Here is a 19304-nt window from a genome sequence, read left to right as displayed (position 1 = left end):
CATGCCAAGCAAGGAATCAAGACTGTGCCTGTAACACAAGAGAACAAAACAAGAGTGTAAACTACTTGAACGAAGGTGTAAGGTGTGCTTTCCCACAGATAATTTAATAAGATCCTGACTGTTGGGAACAGGACACAAAATTATTGACAGCTTATAAAAATCTCTGACCTGCAAGCGCAAACTTGAGCTATGGGTTATGTAGACTGATTCAGGTACCCATTCCAAATACCTGTTCCAGGATGGCATGAGGACCGGCCAATCAATAGGAGACTGAGAGTATGTGAGGAAAGAAAACTAAAACTTTAAATACAGGAAGACACTCCCCTCCCCAAATAGTAAAATAACTCATATGCATAAAAATTGGCTGAACACTAAATATTATAGTTGAATGTAAACTGCATATTATCAGGGCAATACAGATGCTTTAGTCTCTTCCTTTTCATATGCCTTGTCAAGAAGAATTAAACAGAAGCTCTGAAACATTGACCTAATTGTGCTTTTTAATGGGTTCTGTAAAACAGGTATGACTGTCATTCTTCCAACTTAAATAAGCAAAACTATGCCTATGAATTATTAAATAACTGTTTAATACATTATTAAATTTTTGTGTCTGTGAACTTGAGTAACCAACTTAATTGAAATGTTGTGTTAGATCGTAAGCCCCTTTGAAGTTATTTATAATCAGTTGCTAGAAAGAATTTTCCAAGATATATTGAAAATATACTAAGCTATAAATATTTCCAAGGTACAAATTACAATAAAAATGTTTAAATTGTGGAATGTAACAATGGACAATGATGTATGACCTTGAGTCAACTGACAATGAATAAAATAGAACATATTAAAAGTATGTTTTAATTATCACTTCAAACCATTTAAATGTCTTTAGACTAATAAAATCCAATCTGTACTAGGCAGCAGGGGAGGGAGGAATTGATGTCTCTGTTGTAATATTAATACCAGTTAGAAGACTTTGTAATATTTAGAGCCCAAGTGGGCTGCCATCTACTAAATGTCATAATTTTATTTCTTGTTTTCACTGTTAGGATGACCTTGGGTAAAAGACAGCATCTTTTTATTTTAGCTTCTTTATGGTAAAATATACATGGTTGTAAGTTTTAGCTTTTATTCAGTCGGTTTATTTGATGATATCAGATTCTGATTCTAAAACTGTGAAAACTTGAAAGGTGGAACTACTTTTGTGGAGATTATTGTAGAGGAGACCTTAAGAAAAAAAAAAAAAAAAACCTTTGACATTTTCTCCCTGTATCTGCTTAGCTTATAGGCTAAAATAACCATATAAAAATAAGTTACAATTTAATTATGAAAACTCTCAATATAATTTTTCTCATTGCATCATTTTATATAATACTCAGTAAGTTTTTAGATTCAACCTAAAATGATCTGCTTACTGTTATAAATATTTTTTCTTTTTCTTTGTTCTATGTTCAATAATGTAAACCTAGTTGACATTGGGCTATAAGATTTGTATCCTTAATAGGCAGGGGTTGAACAGGATCATTTTTTTAACCTAGACTGGCACATTGATGCCTCATGTATGCTGTGATTTCATGTAAAAATAATTCTGAATCTGTGAAATATATTGATTTTGTACTTTAATGTGATTGCTTTATCGACACCTTGACATTCCCCACTCTCAGCATCCTATTAAGAGATAACTTTGAGAACATGAAATGCTAATGGTCGCTAGGCTAGGGTCAGGAATTTATTGCCATTTCTAGGGTTGATAATGGATTTGGCTTGGGTTTTATTTATTTACTTCTGAGATGAGTCTTGCTCTGTCACCCAGGCTGGAGTGCAGTGGCACGATCACAGCTCACCGCAGCCCCGAACTTCTAGACTCAAGTAATCCTCCTGTCTCAGCTTCCCAGATAGCTGGGAATGTAGATGTACCACAAAATGCCCAGTTAATTTATTTTTATTTATTTATTTTTCATGAAGACTGGGTCTTGCTATGTTTTCCAGTCTCAAATTCCTTGGCCTCCCAAAGTAATGGGATTACAGGTGTGAGCCACAATGTCCAGCCTAGCTTGGGTTTTAAAGTATAGGGAGACATCTGGTATGGGTGGGAGCTTGTCCTGGTCACATGAGGCAGGATGGGAAAAGGACAGGGAGCTTGCAGCTAGTCATGGAAATGGATCCATCAACAAAGGTCTGGGTTATTGCAGAGGTTGTCTGTTATAAAATTCTACTCTTTTGGAGTCTGCTATTATAAAAACTCTGATTCTGCTCTGTGTTAAAAAATTGAAATAATATGTGTGTTCTACACATAAGATAAAATATACAAGGGCTGAGTAGTGTCCCTCAGAAAACTGAGGAGAAGAAACAGTGGCAGACACTAGCCGAGTCTTGCGATGTTCCCCAAAAATGATACTTGCCATATTATTGCTTTCCCCTCAACCCCCAAAGACAGCAACATAGCATTATGTCAAGACATTGGGACTAAAATATCCTGGAAAACCTGTCCAAAGCACCTACTTAGAATTTCTTAGCCATATCTGAGGATTAGTATGGGATTGGAAGGACTGGCCAACCTTCCATTGTGGAAGTCAAGAGCTCATACTCCATAATGTGTCTTAGAGGAGGACACAGAAAATAAACAATTGCTTTTCATGCCATGAAATAATGGAAGTGCATTGAGAGATCAAACTTGAATGTGCAATATATTGTTTTCTCTTATCTCTAATCAAATACAAGTTACATTAAGACATTTTATTAGAAAAATGGGTTAATTTGGCAAGACCGTATCCATTGCTAAATATTGACTCTTTTGTACTTACTGAACTTAGGCAATAGATTGAAAACGTAAAAGGTTAAAATGCAGTGTTTATTTACAAATGGAAATAATTCTAAACTACCTGATCATTTGAGGTTCATAACCGGAAAACACTTGAATCACCTAGATTCTATAAGTTGATGAATTAATTTATTTAACGATTTTCAAAATACTGAGATATTTAAGAGCACCAGCACACTCCATGACATATTTACTGTAAGAATTCTTCATAAAGTACAAGTAATTAAAAACTTAAGGAGTATAAGAGACTTCAAGAACAATTTCTTCTTTCAGAGTTATTTAAGAGTACCACGATGGTGAGATCTGATTCAGGAGGACAAGTTTACCTTGATTATCACAACAGGCAGGACCTCTTTGTTGACTGGAAATACAATGAAGCACTTTATCTTGAAGAAGGGCAACCAGAGACTTATTATAGGACAGGTCAGCTGGACCGTTGCCCAGGCCTGTAATCTATAAGGAATGTCAAAATGTCATTAAAAGGCAATGAGGTGGAGAACATCTTATTTACTAGAACTCCCCTAGAGGGAGAATGTGTTGTGGTTCAAAGGGATACTTTGATAAATTACCAGTGGTGTGGGGTAAGGCAGAGGAGGGAGAGAGTTGGGAGGGTGGGAAATGGGAGAAACCACTAGGCTGGATGCCAAGGTAGCTTCCATATAGGAGAAGTACAGGAGTTTACTAATACTCTCCCCAAACACACACACACACACACACACACACACACACGAACGGATTAGTATTATCAAGTGTTTCCACCAGCTGTTTATTTCATAGATTGCTAAATACATTTTAACAATCTTAAACTCAGTACTAAATAAACCTACACATTAATACTATTTTTTAAATTATACCTTTATTAGGATTCAGTTCCAAGGTCAACACCATCTCCTCCCCGAATACGAACTTAGCAGTTCTTGAGCCCTTTCCTCTAAAAAGCACAGAAACTTCTTGCTTAACAAAAGCATGTCTGACTTCCAGCAAATTATTTTTATGAGGAGAAACAAAATACTGTGGTATTTACCAGGAATTGTGATAATTCATTTATACACACACTTTATTTAATCCTAGCCATGACCGTAGATGACTTACATATGCTAAGAGCCAGGACTGTAGTCCAATTCAAATCTGACCCCAGAATCCTTAGCATGTTCGATGTGTTTCTGGAAATAGCCTTAGTTTCAGTACCATAAACCGCAGTTGCACTTTTTAACCACCTAATGTGTTAGTGGGGATTATTTTATTATTACATTTGGTTACAGAAAATAACTAGGCTAAGTATACTGAAATATGGAATACATGCTGCAGGAAAAACAAAGCAAACAACAGCAACAACAACAACAACAAAAACAACAACAACAACAACAAAAAAACAGGGCACACATTTTCCAGAAGAACAGCTTGGTCCAACATTGAAGTGCTGTTAGTTTGCTCTATGCTGTGGTCATTGCTTCTTTCTACATGTCCCTGTCCTTTTTTTCTCTCACGGAATATTGACTTCCCTTGTTCCTTATCTCCTATAGTAGAAATATACTGTCCACTGGCCTGGCTTGACGATACGCTCCTGAGGATAGGAACTTGTTAAGTCCTGTTAACCCTGATTCCCAATTCTTTACCTCAACTACTGGCAAAGATTTGGAAAATCTGGATCTATTGTACATTGGTGATGGGAATGTAAAATAGTACAGCCACTTGTGAAATCTGTTTGGAAGTTTCTTATAAAACTAAATGTACAAATACCCGTATATCTCAACGATTTCATGCTTGGGTGTGTATCCTAGAGAAATGATAGCATACACTCACACAAAAACTCTACGTAAATGTCCATAGCAGCTTTATTTGTAATAGCCAAAAACTGGAATCAACCCATATGTCCTTCAAGAGGTGAATGGTTAAATAAATTGTAGAAAATACGTATCACCGAATATTAGTAATAAAAAGTAATAAACTAAACTTGCAACAATTCGGACGAATTTTCAAGGAATTATGCGGAATGAAAAAAGCCAATTCAAAAAAGTTGTATATTATATAATTCTACTTATCTAAAATGTATGAGATGGTAAAATTTATGGGATGAAGAAGAGATTATTGGTTGTCAATGGTTAGCGACATCCGAAGGGCAAGTGAGAAGGAAATGAGTGTGAGGACAAAATGGCAAGATGAGAGAGAGCCTTGTGATGTTGGCAATGTTTGGTGTCATGCCTGTGACTGTTGTGGTAGACATGCAAAGATGTACAGATGATAAAACTGTAGAGAGATTAATACCCACACCTATACACACATACAAATGAATACAGGTAAACCTGGGGAAAGCTAAGAGAGGTGGGCATATCAGTGAAGATATCATGGTTGCAATACTATAGTTTTGCAAAATATTACCACTGGAGGAATTGGACAAAATGTACATGAGGTATCTCTACATTACTTACATTTGTATGTGAATCTGCAATTATCTGTGTTTTTTTTTTTTTTTTTTTGAGACAGAGTCTCGCTCTGTCACCCAGGCTGGAGTGCAGTGGCGCGATCTCGGCTCCCTGCACGCTCCGCCTCCCGGGTTCACGCCATTCTCCTGCCTCAGCCTCCCGAGTAGCTGGGACTACAGGCGCCGCCACCACGTCCGGCTAATTTTTTTGTATTTTTAGTAGAGACGGGGTTTCACTGGGTTAGCCAGGATGGTTAGCCAGGATAGTCTCGATCTCCTGACCTTGTGATACGCCCGCCTCAGCCACCCAAAGTGCTGGGATTACAGGCATGAGCCACTGTGCCCAGCCTATCTGTGCTTTTAAAACATAGATCACTAACTAGTTGTCCCTCAAATGAGTGAATGTATGAATGAATTAATGATATTTAGTTGCCTGTTAATCTATAAGGAATGATGACTCATCTTCTTTTTTACTTTTTAATTGATGACCTAAAATGACATTTAGATTTGCTAGATTCATTCATACCAGCTGTAGCAAATAGAAAGGTGAGCATTTTTCTAATGGGAATGAAATGGGTGGTATATTTAACTTCTAACGTTCATACTAAGTTCTAAGGGGGCAACCGTTGACTAAAGGTTAAACTAGAGTTTAAATTATTTTGGAGCTAAAGACACAGTTCTTGATAGATGATTCCCAATATTAAACAGATTTATGAATAGCATTATAATACTGTTAAGTTATTTAACATATGATATAGAGTTCGTGATCTCTTACCAATATACTGGGAAACTACATTGCCCAAATTCTGAGTAATGCGTACTTTATCAAGAATTTTCAAGATAAAAGTGCTGAGTAGATGCTATTAGGAATAATGCTTTAGAGATGTGTCACATTACAGCATCCGTATGCCCTTTACACCTAAAAGGAATCCTGTTCTTCTCTCTACAGTTCTCCAAAGACTCAGGCCCATTTGAAAACCATTCTGTTAGTATTCAGGTTTTATAGGAACATGGCTGCCCATTGTGTTTTAATGTTATATTAACATATGGATATAGCATCAACTGAAAACATAAAATAACAAGTTATACTCCAAGTACTTATGAAGAAGTACATAATCTGCTCTTTGATATCTCTTATAAAATAAAACCTGCCTAATGTAAACATACACAGAGTATTTAGGGGTGATTGGAGGACGTTCCAGGCCTTCCGATCATAGACCTTTTGATCAGCTCAGACCAACTGAACTGAATATTTGACAACCACATTTTGACGGTTGACACAAAGTACACATTTTTTCCTTGAAACCTTTGTGATTCATTTTGGAGGACAGTACCTGAACACCAACTTCTACTTTAAGCTCAACCTGGCAAGGCATAACAAAACTACATTCTAAATGTTTATATTCCTTGCTTCTCTGAATGAATTTCACTCATACTAAAGATGTGTAGGAAGTGGAGCTCATGGTGATGTGTGGGTGTATTTTGTGCTTTCCACTTATTTTTGTGTAGCTTTCCAATTTTTGAGAATTACAGTCTTTCCAAGTAAAGAATTTTATGAAAAATGTTTATAGATTGAGATTGTTGAAATAAGCATGGTAATTACCCATTTTCTGCATTCTTTAGTAATGTCAGTATTTCTAAATAGCTAGCTCCATTATTCTTTCCATGATATATCATTTCGGAGACGCACTTACTATATTTTGCAAAGCTTAGTGAAAACTTAATTTGAGTAGGGTCACATATGTAATATGGGTGCCAGGATAATTGGCCAATTAGCTGCAATGCCTTGAAACTTGATTTCTTCTTACCAATCCCAGTAATTGTCTTTAGGAACTCCTAAGTGGTGTTTCTTGAGAAAATACAGAATGTGCTATCAGGACAAGGCATTATAAGGAAGAACTACTTACAATCAAGTTTTAGACCCTCAAATATATTTGACATGTAATTTGGGCAGAGATAGTCAATAAATAACTAGTGTGTTTTGACTATGTGCTAGACACTGCTCTGGGTACCGGGGGAATATATATATGGTGTGTGTGTGTATATATGTATATATATTCTATATGTATGTGTATATATACACTATATATATACACATATATGTAATACATATATGTATATATGTGTATCTAATATAGTGTATATATACGTGTATATATGGTTGAACAGAATTATTACTGCCTCAAATATGTAACAAAAATGAAAAGGAAATTAGCATTGTCTTATTAGAAGGACTTAAACTCTGATATAATTAATTTCAGCTTAAAGTAGTACTAAAAGAAACTCTTGGCAAGTGGAGTGATATAATCCTGGAAATACGCTGATTTTAGAAGTCTTTTGAATACATTGAGGGACGTGAAATATTGAAGGTCAGAGGCTGGTACTGAAGTTTTACTGATCATTTTATTTGTGATGATCAAAGCCTTAAACAATCGTGATAATGGAAATATGGTGCAGTATTGGGAGCTGATCCAGATGCTGCATGACTAGTGAAGTTATGTGCATAAAATTATCGGTGTATGCATGTGCTCATCATTATGCAAAGAGGAAAGCATACTGTATCAGAACCTTTCAGAATACCATGATTTTGGCAATGCTGCATGGAACACAGTCATAGAGATGTACTCATGTGAGAGCAGCATTGTTGAGGTATTCAAAGAATACATATAAAGATCATTTTTAACACAGAAACTCTACTAAACTAATAATTCTTAAACGTTGCTCTAATAAATAGAGTTCATACATGTTTTCAGTCTCTTCAAGAGTATATGTGTGCCTGTAATCCCAGCACTTTGGAGGCCAAGGTGGGCAAATCTCTTGAGGTCAGGTGTTCAAGACCAGCCTGGACAACATGGTGAAACCTCACCTCTACTTACAAAAACAAAAACAAAAGCAAAATTAGCAAGGGGTGGTGGTGCAGGCCTGTAATCCCAGCTACTCAGTAGGTTGAGGTAGGAGAATCGCTTGATCCTGAGAGGCAAAGATTTCAGTGAGCCGAGATCATGCCACTGCACTACAGCCTAGGAAACAGCAAAGATTCCGTTTCAAAAAAATAAAAATAAAATAAACAGAGTAGCGTGTGTATGTGTGTGTGTGTGTGCGCGTGTACATGCATGCATGCCTGTGTTTATGTGTATATGTTGTAAGATGTTTGATGAAGATTCTTTTCATGAACAGAAAAGAAACAATATTGTTTAACTCCTTTTCCTGCCTCTTTCCACTTGGATGGGAAAATATATAAATAGTACGGTAAGAAGAGAGCTAAAATTTAATATTAATATGAGCTGAATTTGAATGCTGATAAAATATTCTTTTATAACCAAAATACGCACTGTTTAAGGAGCTTCAAGGAAAGCTAGACCTGTTCTTTCAAAACCCTGAGACTATGTATCAGGACTTTGGGTCTCAGTTTTACTGTGCCCAAGGCAATTTTTGACATGTAATTTGGGCAGAGATAGTCAATAAATAACTAGTGGCTTTGGACTATGTTCCAGGCACTATTCTGGGCAACAGGAAAATCAGATAGTCAAAATCCCAGACCCTTAATTATCTGGCATGAGGAATCTCTAACATCTGGGAAAGAAAATACAACAAAAAACAGAAGAAGTAGAAAAATCACAGTGAATAAATGGAGTATGTGGGGGAAGGGTCGATTAAAAACTAGAGCAGATGTAGGGTACTGCTGTGTTTTGAGGGATCATAATTAATCACATTTTTTTCTTCCCCTGTGAATTACAAACCAACTGAGAAATAGACATGGAGTTGGACAGATGGAGAACAAAACTTTAGCTTTCTTACTGCTAAAACTGGTTGGAAGGACGTGACCTAGATACGTGGCCACAATCTGGTGTTCTAATACTTGCTCTCTGAGTTGCACTTCTCCATACAAAACTACAGCTTGCCCCAGTAGCATTACTGTAAGATTAGGGAACATAGCCAAATGCATTGTCCTGTCCTTAGCCAGGGGCTGAACCACACGTGCCCAGGTCTTTCTCTCTAGCTTATCAATTATATCTCATCAGTCTTGGTTATGGTGAATAAGGGGGCTTCAAGGATAGGTAGACATGTTCTTTCAATACATGACCTTGGTGAGGATTTGAATGAGGATTTCTTTCCTCTGGAAATATGAAGAGAGTTTGCTTCACATTCCCTTAGGTCCAGGTAGGAAAACCCTGGATAATAGGCCAGAGCTACATGACACAAATTAAAAGAAAAAAATAATCCTAAAGTCTTTAGCAAGTGTCTCCTGGTTGGAGCAAGTAACTTGGGAACCTTGGTTGAAGTTTTGTCTGTTAACTCAGGGCAAGTGATTATCTTTGAGAATCATAAACTCCCCAAAGAAACAAAGCTGTTTTTTAAACTTAGAAGGACTAGCAATGTAATGACTGAAGGTGTAAGGGGTGTACATAGCACAGGAGAAATGCTGCGGGTGCCAGGGAGTTTTTATCTGGGTAGAAATTCCAGTTTCTGCTGTCATGGTATGTGAGACAGTCAGACAAGAAGGAAAGAAGTAAACTCTATATCTGATATTTGACCACAATCATAACACACCATACCACCAGGTCTTTGCAATTGCTCAGTATAAGCAACACTTATGGAAAATCAATACGTAGGTAAATTACATATACTGATCTAAGCCTGTGCACAAACCCTAGAGCACAAAGTCCAAAAACAAGAGTGTACAAGACAGCCCATCTGACCTAGAAACATAGAATAAAGATTCCTAGCTGGGTATATGTTACTGGTACCTAACTAATATTTGGGTATACGTTTTTATTTCTCAGATTTACTTAATTATGGCTCTTGCATAAGTGAAAGTTTGAAAGGTGCTATAGAAATGAAAAAAAATCTTAAAAAATGGTTTCTACATGTAGTCGGGTGAATTCTGAAAGTGGTTTCTCAAGATTCCCATACTTCGGTTATTCAATCAAACACGCATCTAGGTACTGCTAGGAAGGGACTTTGAAGGTAGAATTAATTAACTCATAATTGATTTTAAACTAGGGAGATTATCCTGGATTATCCAGGTAGGTCCAGTGTCGTCACATCAGTGTTTACAAGCAGCAGAGGGAGCTAATGGATCAGCTGGATAAATGCCTCAAAAAATAATGGTAGAGGTGAGTTGATGCAGAAGGGGAGGGTGGAGGGAGTCAAAGTAAGAGAAAGGCGCCACCACATCTGCTGGCATTGAAAATGGGACCAAAAACAGGGGATGGAGGTGACTTTAGGAAGATGACAGAAACCACAGGCTGAATGCTGGAAAGAAAATGGAAACCTCAGCCCCACAACCACATAGAACCAAATTCTGTAAATAGCCATAGAACCTCCAGAATGGAATGTATTCCTGCCAGCACCTTGATTTCGGCCCTGTGCAGAGGGCTAGCTGTTCCATATTGTGCCCATACTTCTGACTCACAGAAACTGTGAAGTAGTTAATGGGTGTTGCTTAAGCCATTAAGTGTGTGGCCATTTATTATGGCAAAAATAGAGAACACTTTGCACAAATGCGTTTAGGATATTCTGTTAGGTAGGTCTTAGGACTTGTGAGCATGGCCTATAAGCTGAACCAAGAGCTGTTCAAAGAGTCCAGTGCATAGTAAAGTTACCAGATTCCATCTAGCATATATCGAAATAGAAATGATAAGAGAATTAGTTCTCACTTTAGAGATTTGTGACCAAGTGTACTCTCAGAAAGCTCTCTTGGTGTTCAATACGGAGGGCCACAAACTGGATAGTTAAAGTTGTGGTAGGCAGAATAATGGCCCCAAAGATGTCCATGTGTCTGGAACTGGTGATTATATGTCAAAAAATAATTAAGGTTGCCAGTGGAATTAGAATTGTTAATCGACTGGTCTTAAAATAGAAAGATTATTATATAATAAAAAGTAGGTGGGTCCAATGTAATCCCAGGAGTCCTTAAAATAGTTTGAGTGAGACATAACTATGGAAGAAAGGCAGAGATGTGCAACTTTACTGGCTTTGAAGACTGGAAAGAGGCCTCTATAACCTGGAAAAGGCAAGGAAGTGAAATCTCCCCTAGAACCTTCAGAAAGGAACACAACCCTGCTGGCACTTTAATTTTAACCCAATAAGCTGGGCACAGTGGCTCATGCCTGTAATCCCAGCACTTTGGGAGACCGAGGCGGGCAGATCACCTGAGGTCAGGTGTTCAAGTCCAGCCTGGCCAACATGGTGAAACCCTGTTTCTACTAAAAATACAAAATTAGCTGGGCATGGTGGCACATGCCTGTAACCCCAGCTACTTGGGAGGCCGAGGCAGGAGAGTGACTTCAACTCGGGAGGCAGAGGTTGCAGTGAGCTGAGATCGCACCATTACACTCCAGCCTGGGCGATGAGGGTGAAACTCTGTCTCAAAAAAATAAATAAATAAAATAAAAAATAAAATAAGTAAATAAATAAATAAATAAATAAATAAATAAACATTTTACCCCAGTAAGACTTGTGTCAGACTTCTGGCATATGTCAAATACAAATTACAGATTTGTGTTGTTTACCAAGCTTGCCCAACCCATGGCCCACGGTCCACATGCGGCCCAGGATGGCTTTGAATGCAGCCCAACACAAATTCATACACTTTCTTAAAACGTTATGAGATTTTTTTTTCTTTGCAATTTTTTTTTAACTCATCAGCTATTATTAGTGTTAGTGTATTTTATGTGTGGCCCAAGACAATTCTTCTGATGTGGCTCAGGGAAGCCAAAAGCTTAGACACCCCTGGACTTGAAAGCCACCAAGGTTGTGATAATTTGCTTCAGCAGCAAATAGAAAACTAATACAAAAGCCGATTGGTTAAAGTAGACCTTACATTGTTTCTACTCAATTTAAAACATTTACAGTCACATGAGAATGTTTTAGTCAACCATGGGCTGCGTATATGATGGTAATCTCATAAAACTAGAATGGAATGAAATTTTCCTATCACCTAGTGACATTGTAGACTTTATTACATCATAGTGAAAGCACATTATTCATGTGTTTGTGATGATGATGATGTAAACAAAGCTACTGTGTTGCCAGTCAATAAAAGCATAGCACATACCTTTATGTATACTGCATAGTACTTGATAATGATGATTAGTGTCTTTGTTATAGGTTTTGATATTTACTACACTATAATTTTGTCGTTATTTTGGAGTGTACCTTTTCTTCTTGTTTAAAAAAGTTAACTGTAAAACAGCCTCATGCTGGTCTTTCAGGAAATATTTCAGATGGCCGTTACCATAGGAGATGAAAGCTCTATGCTTGTTATTGCCGTCTTAGACCTTCCAATGGGACACGGTGTGGAGGTAAAAGACAGTGATATTGATAATTCTGATCCTAGGGTAATGTGTGTGTTTGCATCACAGTTTTTAACAAAAAGGATTAAACAGTTAAACCTGGAACTTTAAAAGTAGGAAAAAAACTTATAGAATAAGGTTGTGAAGAAAGAAAATATTTATGTACAGCTGTACAATGTGTTTGGGTTTCAAGCTACTACAAAAGTCAAAAAGTTAAAAAAAAAATCTTTATAAAGTAAAAAAGTTACAGTAAGATAATTTATAATTAAAAATTAAAATTTTTTTAATAAATTGGTGTAGCCTAAGTATACAGTGTATATAAAGTCTACAGTAGTGTATAGTAATGTTCTAGGCCTTCACGTGCACTCACCACTCATTTATTCACTCTCAGCAACTTCTAGTCCTGCAAGTTCTATTCATGGTAAATGTCATATACAGCTGTATCATTTTTTTCTTAGTTTTTGTAGTGTGTTTTACTGTACCTGTTCCATGTTAAAGATACAAATACTTATAATTGTGTTACGATTGCCTATAGTATTCAGTACAGTAATATGCTATAAAAGTGTTCAGTCTAGGGGAAATAGGCTATACTATATAGCCTAGGTTTGTAGTATGCTATAGCATCTAGGTCTGTGTAAGCAAATTCTGTGATGTCACACAATGATAAAATTACCTAAGGACACATTTTCCAGAAGTTATCTCCATCATTAAGCAATTCGTGAGTGTATTTAGTTCAGTCCCTTCAATGAACTATTCATCTTATTTCATCACTTTCATGTATTCTCCTCTACCTCCTAAATCTATTTCCATTCCAATAATTCTTCAAAATGATACCATTATGTATTTCATAATTTAATATGCCCATGAATCACCTTCTTATTATGTTAGAATGTAAATTCTGATTCAAACTGGGGTGGGGCCTTAGATTCTGCATGTTTTATAAACTACTGGGGCACAAAGCATACTTTGCTATACTGAGCTGATACGATTGCCACAGGTGGCACTAAAGGTGTAACTTGATTTATTACACCTTGCTAATATTGCTCTTGACAGAGATTTCATATTTTACAAATTGAACTTTTGTGGCAACCCTGCCTAGAGTAAGTCTGTCAGTGTTATTTTTCCAGGATCATGTACTCACCTCATGTCTCTGTGTCATGTTTCAGTAGTTCTTACAATACTGCAAACTTTCTCACTCATATATCTGTTATGATGGTCTGTGATCAGTGATCTTTGAAGATAAAATTGTAATTGTTTTGGGGTACCACGAACTGCACTCATATGAGATGATGAATTCTTCAGTAACTGTTGTGCGTTCCTACTGCTTCATTCATTGGCCATTCCCTCGTTTTTCTCCCTCTCCTCTGGTCTCCCTATTCTCCAACACATAATAATATTGAAATTTGGTCAATTACCACGCCTACAATGGTCTCTAAGTGTTCAAGTGAAGGAAAGAGTTAAACAGGTCTCTCAATTTAAAACAGAATATAGAAGTGATTCACCAAATTTTCCAGGAAGTCATGTGAAAAGATAGGCTGAAAGCTATCCTCTTATTTCAAAAAGCCACGTTATTGGAGGAACTTAAAAGTGTTCCTCCATTAAACACTTAGGTGAAAAGCAGAAAAGACAGCTTTATTGCTAACACAGAGAAAGTTTTATTAGTCTAGCTAGAAGATCAAACCAGTGGTAATATTCCTTTAAACCATTGCCTAATCCAGAGCAATACCCTAATATTATTCAATTCTGCAAAGGCTGTGGGAGCTAGAAAAGAAAAGTTTGATACTAGCAGAGGTTGGCACATGAAATTTAAAAAAAGAAGCCATCTTCATAAAAGTGTTAGATGAAATTGGAAGTGGTGATGGAGCAGCTGCAGCAAGTTATCCAGTAGATCCAGATAAGATCATTGATGAAGATGGCTACAGTAAACAACACATTCTCAATGTAGGTGAAATAACATTCTATTGGAAGGAGATACCATCTATGTGACTTTCAGAGCTACAGAGAAGTCAATGCCTGGCTTCAAAGCTTCAAAGTACAGATGTCTCTCTTGGTGTGGGGCAGGAGGTGGCTAATGCAGCTGGTGACTAATTTGAAACCAGTGCTTATTTGCCATTTTGAAAGTCTAATGCCCTTAAGAATTATGCTAAATCTCCTCTGCCTATGCATATAAATGGACCAACAAAACCTGGATGACAGCACATAGCTTTAGAGCATGATGTACTGAATATTTTAAGCCTACAGTTGAGACCTACTACACAAGAAAAAAGATTCCTTTCAAATATTACTGATTATTAATTCACAGTGAATCTTGTCACCCAAGAGTTCCGATGTAGATGTACAAGGAGATAAATGTTTTCATGCCTGCTAACACAATATGCATTCTACAGTTCATGGATCAAGCAGTAATCTCAACTTTCAAGTATTTTTAAAGCAATACATTTTATAAGGCTATAGCTAATGATTCCTCTGATGGATCTGGGCAAAGTAAATTAAAAACTTTCTGGAAAGGATTCACCACTCTGCATGCCATTAAGAATATTTGTAATTAATGGGAAGAAGCCAAAATGTCAACAGTAACAGGAGTTTGGAATAAGTTGGTTCCACCCTTCATGGATGACTTGAGGGATTCCAAATGTCAGTCAGAATGTAACTTCAGATGTGGTGGAAATAAAAAGAGAACTAGAGTAAAATTGGAGCATAAATATTTAACTAAATTGCTGCAATCTTATGACAAAACTTTAACAAACAAGGAGTTTCTTCCTATGGATGAGCAAAGAAAGTTGTTTCTTCAGATGGAATCTACACCTGGTCAAGACGCTATGAACATTGTTGAAATGCAGCAAGGAATTTAGAATATTGCTTACAGTTGATAAAGCAGCAGCAAGTTTTGAGTGGACTGACTCTCATTTTCAAAGAAGTTCTACTGTGGATAAAATGCTATAAAAAAACATTGAATCCTACAGAGAATTTTTTTGTGAAACAGAGTCAATGGATGCACCAATCTTTACTGTTGTCTTATTTTAAGAAATTGGCACAACCACCTCAATCTTCAGTAACCATTACCTGATCAGTCAGCAGCCATGAACGTTGAAGCAAAACCCTCCACCAGTAAAAAGAATATGACTTATTGAGGTTTAATGATTGTTAGCATTTTATAACAACAAAATATGTTTTAATTAAAGTATGTACCTTTTTACTTTAAACAAAATGCTATTGTCTACTTAATAGATTAATGTATAGTATCAGCATAACTTTTATTTGAATGGGGAAACCAAAAATTTGTGTGACTCACAGTTTTGTGATACATACTTTATTGCCGAGGTCTAAAACCTAACCTGCAATGTCTTTGACATATGCCTGTGCCTTTAATGTGCCAACCGATTGTTACAGAAGTATCTCTATATATGTTAAGAAGTGGTTAATAATATATGTATATATAATTTTATTAACCACTTATTAAAACTACATTATATATATCAAATATATATGTTATATATATTAACAAAGACTCATTCTTGGAAAATTATTATGTAAACTAGACACTCTAAATTTCTAACTTCCATATTGAGGAAATAATAATTGAGAACTTAAGTAACATTATCAGAATTAGATTTGCTTGTGATAATCTCCAAAACATTGTTTCTCAAAGTACCCACAGTACTATGAAAAAATGCCTGGGTGCTTCCCTGTCTTGTTTACAAAGCAAACCTCTTGATAATTAGTGGTTAGTCTCTAGGAAAATGTACTGAGACATGAAAATTTCTTCTGTGTTGTACCTTTTTAATTTTATGAATTCTCCAGTATTCAATACCAATTACAAAACCAAATGAATCTGTCTGATAGTCTGACTTAGTGCAAAGATCATCACTTCCTTTTGAAATTCAAAATTCAGTCTTTACACATAGTCATTATCCCCAAGGAGAGGTGCAGTTAGATGGTGGTTTAAGAAATAACTTTCTGGTAATTTCAAGAGATGATTTAAATAAAGCAGTGCACACCACTCAGTTTATGCTCTCTGTCACTCATCCTTCTTCCAGGTAACTCACATGATTTTGCTTGAGTCTCAACCCAAGATTTTCACTATTTTCAATCATAAAGGGGCTTTTAAAAAGCAGTATTTATGACAGAACGATTTATATTCCTTTGGTTCTGTACCCATTAATGGGATTGCTGAGTCGAGTGGTAGTTCTGTTTTAAGTTCTTTGAGAATTCTCCAAACTGTTCTCCAGTTGGGTGAACTCATTGACATTCCCACCAGCAGTATGTAAGTGTTCCCTTTTGTCTGAAACCTTGCCAGGATCTGGACACCAAATCCTGGTGACACGCAATTTAATCATGTAACAAACATGCACATGCACCCCCCGAACCTAAAATAAAAGTTGGAAGAAAATAACTACATCAAAAGCAGGATTCAAGTCTCATTCCAGACCCTAACGCAGAATCCCTCGTGGTTGACCTAAAGCATTATTTTTGTTTGTTTGTTTTTAAAAGCTCTCCAGATGATTCTGTTAGTCAGTCAACTCAGGGTTGAGGTTCGTTGGTCTGTAACATCACTGCCTAATACAGTAACCACTAGCCAAATGTTAACATGGAACACTGGATGTTTTCAGAGTTTGAACTGAGATGTTCTATAAATGCAAAAGTGCACCAAATTTTGAAGATTAATGTGAAAAATGAATGTGAAATATCTCATTTTAATTTTGATCATCTGTTGACATACTAATAAGTTGTATATACTTGATTAAATAAAATACTTTGTTTAATTTCTCTTATTTATTTTTATTTTATTCATGTAGCTATTAGACATTTTAAAATTATATATGTGGCTCACACTTATGGCTTGTCTGAGATTTCTATCCAGGACTGGTCTGGAAAGGCGTATACTCGTCTATTTCGTTAACTCACAGAGCACCTCTTTCTTCTGCTGTTATTTTACTTCTCCTTTTAACACACTTCAATGTGCTGGATGCTCAAGTCATCCTCCTGCTACTTTAGTGAATAGTTTTACATTGAGTGAACCAAATCAGCTAACAAAGACATCTCCAGAGCATTCTTTATAGAAATTATCTTCTTCTTATTTCTGAAATAATAGGTGAGCTCTGAAAATGATAATGTCATTATTTATTTCATTGTTCATGGTCATTAGAGTTTCACTACATAAGGAAGCATGATACACATCAATACTCTAAAAGAAATTCTTGCAGGAGAAATCCTCCTTCCAAAAATAATAATAGAAGAAATAGATTTGTAAGTACTGGTGAAGGAAAAGTAGAAACGTGTAACCTCCTTTATTTTGGAAATTGTTCGTAGCTTCATGTGCGTGAGAGGAATATGGCAATCTGTGATTATTTACATAGTAACTATTTGTTTTTCCATTCTCTTCTTCATCTGCCTTTTGATTTCTTCTACATCTTTAACTTTATTCATATTATAGAGAATGGGGGAATATAAAGCTTTCAAAACTGTATTTTATCTAGTGAGCTGGGCAAATTATTTTACCCTTTTTAGGGTACATAGGAAGGGATTTCCCCCTGAGCCAGTTCACTTTCACTGTATGAGAAAATCTAAAGGAAAACATTATAAACTCTTGAATTCTGTTTTTCATTCATTTTCTGGACTCTTTCTTTGGAACATACTGTTTTACTGATCCACATGAACTCTGGCTTTTATTAGTAGTATCTATATGTGTCATTACTTTTAATATTCCTTTTAAAAAAACAATAATTTTATAATGAATCCATAAAATCTTGAAGGTTTAATTTTCATATTTTTATGAAAAACCAAAATTATGTACATTCTGGGAGTGTCTGTGTGTGTGTGTATATATATGCGCGCGCACACACACACATATATCATGGTTCTCCAGAGAAACAGAACCAATAGCAAGTGTGTGTGTACACACACTTACATATATAGACACTTATATATACATGTATACACCCATACATACACACACACACACCACACACACACACAGAGAGATGTTAAGGAATTTATATTAAGGATATATATCTATGTGTGTGTGTGTATATATAGATAGATACACATATATAAATATGCATATATATATATATATGAATATATGTACCAGGTCTCACAGCCACATGAGTTAATTCCTTTTTATATATAATATATAATATGTAAAATAAATGTATAAAGAAAATATATAAATATAAAATAAAAATTATATATTTATTTATATAATATATAAATTATATATACTTCTACATATTAAAATATATAAAGGAATTAACTCATGTGCCTGTGAGAGCTGGCAGTTGTGAAATCTGTACGGTTGTCTGTCAGTTGGAAACTCAGACAAGGTTTTCATGTTACAGTCTTGAGACAAAAAACCTCAGTTTTGCTCTTAAGACCTGCAATTGATTAGATAGCTCCCACTCACATTATCGAGAGTAATTTATTTTACTTAAAGTTGAATGTAAATGTTAATAACATATGCAAATGGCATATCTTCATAGCAATATTTAGACTTGCTTTTGATTAAACAATTGATACCATAGCCTAGCCAAATGGATACATAAAATTAAGCATACGATTGTATTCGTATATATTTATATGAATGACTTTATTCAGTGTGAACAATTTATAATACAGTTACTATATTCTGAAGTGAGTAAGAGCCTCACAAGATGAAGTGAGTAGTTATCTTAATTTTTCATGAAAATCTCATATATATGTGTGTATACACACACACACACACACACACACACATATGTTTGGAGAGAGACGGATGAAGTCTTTAAGA

At 35.8% G+C, this 19304-nt stretch overlaps 1 protein-coding gene across 7 annotated transcripts in view; it reads left to right on the top strand.

Moving 5' to 3' along the window:
• NCAM2 (neural cell adhesion molecule 2) overlaps positions 1 to 19304 on the top strand; it is a 563771-nt gene that overhangs the window by 218300 nt on the left and 326167 nt on the right. For 2 of the 7 annotated variants that reach the window (XM_025380697.1, XM_025380703.1), the window contains exon 2: positions 3092 to 3241. The exons of the other annotated variants lie outside the window; for them this stretch is intronic. In XM_025380697.1, the coding sequence (XP_025236482.1) occupies positions 3092 to 3241 (150 nt within the window). The remainder of the gene's footprint in view (positions 1 to 3091; positions 3242 to 19304) is intronic. 7 annotated transcript variants of the gene reach the window in all.

Source organism: Theropithecus gelada, chromosome 3 (assembly GCF_003255815.1).
Source record: "Theropithecus gelada isolate Dixy chromosome 3, Tgel_1.0, whole genome shotgun sequence".
Taxonomy (NCBI): domain Eukaryota; kingdom Metazoa; phylum Chordata; class Mammalia; order Primates; family Cercopithecidae; genus Theropithecus; species Theropithecus gelada.
This window is presented reverse-complemented; position numbering and strand designations above follow the sequence as displayed.